This window comes from Lytechinus pictus, chromosome 7 (genome assembly GCF_037042905.1).
Source record: "Lytechinus pictus isolate F3 Inbred chromosome 7, Lp3.0, whole genome shotgun sequence".
Classification (NCBI taxonomy): domain Eukaryota; kingdom Metazoa; phylum Echinodermata; class Echinoidea; order Temnopleuroida; family Toxopneustidae; genus Lytechinus; species Lytechinus pictus.
The window spans coordinates 41,614,932-41,624,065 of record NC_087251.1 but is presented as its reverse complement, the minus strand read 5'-3'; the positions used below and the strand labels follow the sequence as shown (position 1 = coordinate 41,624,065).

At 32.8% G+C, this 9,134-nt stretch overlaps 1 protein-coding gene across 1 annotated transcript in view; it reads right to left on the bottom strand.

The window, feature by feature from the left end:
* Positions 1-535: 535 nt before the first annotated feature.
* The window catches only part of LOC129264404 (EH domain-binding protein 1-like), a 47,350-nt gene continuing 38,751 nt past the window's right edge, over positions 536-9,134 (bottom strand). Inside the window, exons 20-21 of the mRNA XM_064101510.1 lie at positions 7,154-7,268; positions 536-6,461 (exon numbers count right to left, since the gene is read on the bottom strand). Of these exons, the coding sequence (XP_063957580.1) occupies positions 6,371-6,461; positions 7,154-7,268 (206 nt within the window). The 3' untranslated portion in view covers positions 536-6,370. The remainder of the gene's footprint in view (positions 6,462-7,153; positions 7,269-9,134) is intronic.

Genomic DNA, 9,134 nt, shown 5'->3' with positions numbered 1-9,134 from the left:
ATTCTGAAAAGGGGGTAAAGGGTCGACATTTCTTTCATAACTCTTCCTAAAGGGGAGGGGGGGGGGGGGACAAAAATGTCTAAATTGAGTCATCTTTCTTAACCATCCCGTTCGCACACCACTTCTTGATATTCGTAAAGGTTTCATATCCTAAAGCTGTCAGGGTTTCCATAGAAACTGCTGATAAAGGCCTACTACTAACAGAAAACAACTTTTATTACTTGGTACCCTACCATTTGGGTATAAAATCTAAAAGGTTTATCAAGAACCTTTTAAAAATTGATCTATTTCCTGTAACGTTGCAGACAAAGAAAACAATGCTTTTACCTGTATTAAGTTTTGTTCATGCATAAATCATTAAGCCTACAAAGTGGGATTTTTAAATGACCGGACAAATGACAGTTCATTTAAATGGTATAAGGGGAAATGGCAGAGGTGAATACACTATCATAAAACAAAAAACCAAATCATGAAAACAAAAATCACAGGAAAAGGTCTCAACACATCAAGAAATAGGAAAGTGCAATAAAAAGAGTTTTTGTTAGCAATTTCTCCAACCACCTTTATTTCTTATTGCAACATGACTGTGCCTGCATGCTAAGTGCTGCATACAATAATAATACAACATAAGCGGCCTGTTGCATAAAACTTTTTACCTGAGAAAACTCAGGTTGTTTTTACCGGAGTTTTTGCCCTGCGTTAAAGTCAATGGCAGAAATCAGCCTAACCTTAGTTTTCAGTTTTTACCAGAGTTTTCTTAGGTAAAAACTTTTATACAACAGGCCCAAGGAGTATACATAAATACCTATTTTGATCTGTGTGAGTGACAACGTAAAGCATTTTCAGAGTTTCTTGCAAATTTGTTGCTTTATCTTACTATCACAACAAGAGATGAATTTATTAACATGAACAATCCACTATCTAATACAGTTGGTAGATGACCAATCATCACAAAAAAGTATTCCATATACAATATGTTCTACTGTTGAACTGGACAATCGGTAGAAGTTCAATTGGTTTATTTTTCTCCCTGAAGAAATGAAATAAGTCAACATAAGTGTAAGGCAAAATAGTCATTTGTGTACGAATGATAATGAATGTTGCAAAGTAGTTTACATTTCACCCATATATATTACATAAAAATGGGTTCATACATAATGTTCAGTAAAGAATTTTTTTTTGCATTAGTTACATCCACGGAGTATAAAATTATTATCCTACGCATAATGAAAGGTAATATTTGGACGATCTGAACATTTCTAGAACCACATCACTATTCCCTTATAAGCACAGAAAGACAAATGGTTTAAATTTTGTATCCATTACATATAATTTTCATACATTGAACATGACAAAACCATCTAAATCACAAGCACTAAGAAGCATGTTGGAGCCTTGACATTCATAATGCTTACTACAAATGGAGCTACCCATGATAATTATCATGAATGGACCGACTAAAAGGGAAACTTTAGTTCACAATAATTTAGGATGACTTTGTGATTAAGGTATAATCATAATAATGAGCATTCATCGAACTACAGAAAACATTGATGCCTATAGTTTTTACCGGGAAGTAAATTTTGGCACAGTATATCTGTTAGATATTTTGAAAATTAAATTTTGACAAGGTAGAACTCTCAAATGTACCAATTATAACTTCTCTTTTCATTGAATTAAAACCATACAAAAATCGATAAGTTTGTATTTGTTGCACTGTACTTTGCTTGTTTGTTTTATTGATTTTTTCCCCCAATGTCTATTAAATTATCAAATTAAAAAACATCAATGATTTTTTTTTATTCAAAAAATTGCTGCCATGAGATGGTGCAAGCGTTGCCAATGAGCACATAATCACTTTTGCATTGAGTCTTTATCTCATCCAAAATATAAACTACTTTTATGGTTCCATGACATATGCTCTGGCGAAAATTGCTCCGCTGTAAATTCCATACACTAATGAGTTGACCAACTTCAATTTAGGATTCAACACTATACCCCCCAAACTAACCTTAAATCTAAAATGAAACCATATTGCATCTGCAACCCTAATCCTATATAAAGCACGGAGCAATTGCTGCCGGAGGAAATATCATGTCACCAATCAACTGAAGTTAGTTTGCTGTATAAATGAAATCAAATAATTCTGGATGCATCACATCTGCTCAAAGAATTTGGTCATATATTGAAAGTGTGTTAACTATGGGGCTGTGCCCAAAATATGCTAAATAGTTAACTTTCAGTAATGTTTTTCTACTTGCTTTATTAATTCTATCATACCTGACAAACAGCAAATATCTTTTCTTTTATTCACTTGATAAAGTCATAAACAAACTTGAGGATGTGTTCACTGTTCATTTTCAAGTTTAAACATCAACAGGAATCATGATTGAAAACAATTATAAAACAGAGAACACAAACACGATCAGCTGTTCACTGTTGAAAATATAAAGCTGATAATTTGTTGATCATCTTTAAATTTCCCACTTTCGTTAGCTCAATTTTAGTGCACAGTATGACCCATCACAAGGTCAATTCTGTAACCTGCTTGTTGAAGGCTTCCATTATGAGAGCAAATTTAAAAACGTTTCCAAACTCAATCGTGTTCAATGCCGATTCGCAATGCTGTAGGTCATAAAATCCGAGCTAATCGCGTTTACAAACACATCTTTTTGGACGATTAAATTTTCTTTCGAATCATGATTTGAAAGACATTTACTTTTAAGATCCAGAATGGAGGACATTGAACACACCCTTTGTTTCTCATTATATCTGCGTTTTGTAATCACATTTTCAATCATGATTTATGTTGCTGTTTAAATTCGGAAACTGACATTTGACACGCCCCGATTATAATCATCTTCATCAAAACATCCGGTAGCCAAATGTCATCAAACTCGCGCGACAAACAAAGATTATTTTTGTTAAAAGGAAACTGAATGAATTGAACAAGATTCTGACCTTTCATATGAATCTTAATCCACCTGTTACTATTACAATGAAATAGGATACATACACACACCTTATCAATAAATAACACAAAGGCACGAATTGGTTGGACAGGGCAAATTAAAAAGGGGATAAAACAAACCCTGGTTAACTTCCATCAGAATGTATTACAATTCATTGGAGAGAGTTGTTCTTCGTCATTTTGACTATAAAGATATTGAAAGATGAAACCACAACACACGGGCACATCACAGTCTAGTGGTTCAGACCCTCATCATCATTCAAACTGAATGCCAAGGGTTCGAATCCCAGCAATGGCATGTTTTCTTTCACACAGAAAATTCATCCCCACTGTGCTGCACTCAACCCAGGTGAGGTGAATGGGTACCCCGGAAATTGAAAAAATAAAGATTCTAACCTAATGTAAACATTAACCCTGTGACATATTCCACACATAATGAATGAGAATGATTTACAAGAGTGAAGTCAAGAATAGACATGGTAAATCCACAATCATATAACAGATAAATTGTAAATTACATAAACAAAAACATAAGATTTTTCAGGTAATAGGAGAAAATAATAGATTTAATCTAATTTTGTAACAAATATGGGGAAGAACAAATGGCAAGAACTATACATATATGAATGACCATTATAATAGATTTCAAGTTCAATATTAAGTGTATGGTGTTGAGTATAGGTGCTAAGTGTTTAGTATTTGGTTGGTTTGGGCAAAATGCAGGTTGAAGAGCTGAGCTTAAAAACAGACTTTTGGATTAAAATGGTAAAAATTTAATCACCAACAGTGCAAAATAAAGTGGTTTTAATCCAAACACCAGTCTTTCCTCACATGGGACATTGAGGCCGGTGCACATCCTAAAAACACCATCCATCAGTGTTTAACACCATCAGTGTTCAACACCACTCTTGATATCACCCAATGTTAATCATTAGAGAAATTAGTTTGTTTGGATGTTATTAAATAAACACTCTGCGTACAAACTTTAAAAAATAGAGTTAATTCATGTTCAATTGATCACTTTTTGCAGATTATGCTATAACATGAACAAGTTACTACATCCCAGTAAATCTATATTTCATTTTCAAGTTAAAGTAATATGTTATCCATTTATAAACATACAATATGATCACAGACCATTTCATATAATATGTTAACAACCAGTAAGTCCCCAAACCCAAATGCCTATGAATAAATTGTAGGACTATCGGTATACTTTTCATAACATTGATTTAGGTTGTAGATGGTTAATAAATTTGGCATGGATTTCAATATAATAACAAAGATAATGATGGAAATAGTCAAATACTTTACTATTAATTGAATCATTAGCTTGCATCTACCACTGTTATCTACGTTGACTATTTAATAGCAGGGTCTAATAACTACAAAATAAATAGCTTTTTCGGTTGTTGTTGCACATTTAGGTGAATACTTTTTCAGCAATATACATAAAACGAATGTACAACCACAAACACAAAGTTTCCTCCTACTCACTATAACCCCCACCTTCTCTCTCTCTCTCTCCCTTGCACTCTTTCTCTCTCTCTGTCACACTCCTTCTCTCTCCCTTACACACACACACTCTCTCTCTCTCTCTCTGTATTTCTATGTCTTTCTTTCTTTAATCCTCGTAAACACACCTATTAATATCAACCATCAGAGATCAACTGTACCTCTCACCAACAAATATAGAGTATTTTATATACAATATTTCATACGATATACACCTCTATCAAAGATGCAACAATGTCCACTTATTTAAATACCAGGCAAAACAAATTCAATATTAATCATATATACAAATATTTCCAAACAAAATATTTCATTACAATATTTTCTTTACTAAATGTTTGAATCTAATAGACAATTCTAGTAACCAGGTACATGTATATACATGTACGCCCTAAAATATATAACTTTTTTTTTATCTTCAAAGAAGTACATAAATGTTTGAGAAAAATGTAGAAAATTGATATAAACCTATTAACTTTTGCGTATATCTATCAATATATCAGACAAACTAGAAAAGTGGCATTTCAAAAATAATTTTTTGCTTCTCCAAGCATAAATCACTTGTAATGTATTGTTGGAAATCATTGTTTTAGAAATTAAAAGAAATTATCTATGATATTCCTTAAACTATGGAAATGTTTTTATTCCATATACTGCGGAGTGTATGTTATTCTATTTCGATCTCGCAATCATGTCTTGTTTATGATATGTCAATAGCTGGCAATGGTAATACTTGACCTAAACATAAGATATTACACCTTTGCATTATATCAACATGTACACTAATACTCCCAAATAACATGTGTATACAAAATATCAACTTTAAATACCTTTAACCAAATCCAATTCTGAAAGGCACAAATAATATCCGTTATAAATTGTACAACTTAGCTGTATTTAAAAAAAAATGTACAATTTCAAATCATGTACAAAATACTAAATGGTTTGCCAATCAAACTGTCAAAACAAAAAGTACTTCACAAAAGTAGGAAATTAATTTCAAAAGTACAAGGCAATTAAATAACTATACATGTTCAATGTATTAGTATACTACACATAAAGCTTAGTTTTCTTCAAAGAAAATGAAATAAAAATATTCTTTTAAAGTTTTTTTTATAAACAAACAAAAAAATGGCAATCAGCAATTTAATAAATGATTCTAAAGTTATTACACATACTCTTATTTCATGACATGTCACATATTCAATCTGAAATGTTAATTGATCAAGATTTTCCTTTACTCTGATAAATTTCTGTTGTCTATTATTTGGTGTAATAATTCATTCACTCAATCACTTCTCCACTCACTCACTCACCCACTCATTAATTAATTAATTAATTAATTCATTCATTCATTCATTCATTCATTCATTCATCCATTCATTCATTCTTTCATCCATTCATTCATTCTTTCATTCATTCATCCATTCATACATTCATTCATTCATAACTCTGGTTTTGCAATAATCTGGCTTCTTAGTACCTTTAAAGATAAAAACCATCATGCACAGGCAAAAAAAGAAAAAGAAAAAAAAAAAAACTTTTTTCACTCTCCTGAACAAGCAATTTTCCTTTCGTTAGTTCCTACATATCCCTTTGTTTATAATCACATTTGAAGCTAATTGTACGTGACAAAGCCTCCTTCACACAAAATCAATTTTACATCAAAAGATGCAGTCCTTATATATTTGAGTCTTAACACACAGGAATCACATAGAAAATGTGAATTTAAGAACAAATCAGTATTCTTAGGAAATTTCATCACAGGTAGATATTTGTTCTCATTGTCACTTGTCCTCATTTACCTTCATAAACTCTGACTGCAATTGTTTAACTATTAGCAATTAGTCTATGTACGAACATGTCATGATCCGTTTGTTTTCCTCATTGTATACTGCACTTCTCATCTTTTATTGATCCTTTATTCCGTCTCCTAAGTAAAGCATTCTCCAAGTAATTTGCTTCCTCCTCAGCCCTGTATTGGAAGAGAAGAGCAAGAAAATTACACAAAAATTACTTCTAAAACGTCAAAATAACAACAAGTGTGACCTTTGACCCAGTGACCCCAAAATCTACTTGATTTTCATCACTCCCCATATAGATAAATGAGTCAAATCCCTCGCCTTGTTCTCTAGTTATCGTGAGAACTTATTGTATGTAATGCTGCCTGCAACCATTGACCTGTGACCACATGAACCCCAAATCTATTAAAATCACTACTTTCAATATGCAAAGATATAAGGCATAAAAAGATTCATTTGGTAAACATTCATTTTTGGCCTTAATTACATCCTGTACAAAACAAACAAAAAAAGCTTGCTTTATGAAATTCATGAAAGAAATATGTACAACTTTATTTTGTACTTGCTTGAAGGAAGCCGAAGATGTAAACAAAAAAATTACCCAGTCATAAAAACAGAAGACATATATAGGTATTTTTGGAGCTAAATTCTAGGGGTTTTTTTACACTATAAAACAGAGTAGTGACGCTTTTAACATCAAGGAATGATGTAAGCAGTCTTTCTGGATATATCTATAGCAGTCTTTCTGGATACATTTGTAACAGAAAATAAATTCACAAACAATAAGGAGGGGAACACAATATTTCTGTCCTTTATGTAACATCTATTGATGAAGTTGAATTGATGAAGCAGAAGATTTACTTACTCTCGTTCCTGGGCATCGAGTTCCATAACAAGCTCATCGCGTTTATTGACAAGGATCACAAGATCTTCTAACAGTAGAGCCTCCCTTTGTCTCTCCTCCTCCGTCTTCTGCCAATCTGTCCATCATGAAAGAGGGAGAATGAGATTATCAATTTTAGGTCATACGTATGGTTATAATTACAGTAATTTTTGTGTAATTTTCTTGCTATTCTCTTTCACCAGGCCGCCATGACACCATAGCAACTGACGTCATCGCTTTGGTACTCTTGGACCTACTGGTTATTAGGCGAAATGGTGAATGGACGAAATGGCATTCGTGGATAGTGTATGACCTGATGGTAGTCCAAATGATAGTCGACAAATTGGTAATTGGACAAATTGGCATTAGACCAATTGAAAATAGAGCATCAATATGCATTCAATGGGTTGATTAAAAAGATGCTTACAAAGAACACTAATGGTAGCGTATGATATTTTGTAGTGTAAGTTGATGAGGATGATTAGGAGATATTACGGCGATTGGGACCTTTTAACATAAAGCTTAGTGTTTGATCGTGATGCTGATATCTACGATTGATAGCATTGACTATTGTATATGATCAGTTGTAAAACTCATCCTTATGATCAATTGCTAAGTTTTATGATAAAAGGCCCTGGATGATGAAAATTGCTCTGAATATTGACGTGCAGTATAACTTGACACTGATGTTGACATCATACATGATTTCTACGATGAGTTGTGAAGACGTTTAAGATGATGTAACAATGATGAGACAAACAGAATATATGTACTATCACTAATAGAAAATGAAAATCTTGCCTACAGTACCTAATATGTTGATGACTGTGATTGAAAATATTCATATGTTGTTGAAATATACATGACTTTGAACTAATAAGAAACATTAATACGCAATACCTACTTATGAAAATATGAATATTTTAGATTTCTTACTAACTTTGTCAGGAACCTTTCCAGCTAAAAGAATCATCTGCATAATGCAGTGCGTGCATGTAACTGAAACGCTTTTCTCAGCTTTTCATTATTAACAACTGCATTAGCATACACTTTGTAAATGTCACCGGACAAAAAGGAATTTAAAGGAAAACTAAACCTCTGCTCAGCTTTTGTAAAATCAGAAAAATCGCGGAATACGATGAATGGAAGTTTGAGAACATTTTGACCAAAAAAAAGAAGAGATATCTATAAGGATTTCAATGTTTAGATCACTAATGTTTTAGAAATCCTCCCATTGGCAATGCGACCAAGTTTTGCAATGTCACACATGTACAACCCTCCCCTTGTACACTGAAAATATACATGTACACCAAAACATATATCTTTGCTCATTCCAATGATAGTAAAAACTTTATGTCCATGATATATTTTGTGAAACCTCTATGACATTACTGTACCTCCCATAAAAAGAACACCAGGGCTCCGTAACACAAAGGTTTGCAATCAATCGCTAAATACCAATGACCAATCAAGATCATCGTTGCATGCGCACTCTGTTTGAAATACTGACCGGGAGCCAATCAGTGCGGCTCTTTCGTATTTTGCAATTCATCGCAAACCTTTGTGTTACGGAGCCCAATTTCAGTTAAATCCTTGGTTTTGATTGGCTGAAAGGCACTGGCCTCTGACTGTTACTATGGTAACTGTCGGAGAAAGACAACTTGTCAGTGCTGACAAATTTCATGAAACAGTCCCCAGATCTAGGGATAATTTTGATAAAAGTAAGAATTAAGTAAACATGTACAAGAGTTACATGTATTTGGGAGTTATACAAATGACATCACAGGTTTAGGTCACATTGCCAATTGGAGGATCTCAATAACATCAATGATCACAACATTCAAAAGCTCAAAACTTTATTGTTCATTCAATTTTTCTCAAACTTTCATTGATCTTATTCTCTGATTTTTATTTTTGTTTTCACTCTATCTAACTTGTTTTAAAGGTTTTCATTCTCCTTTAA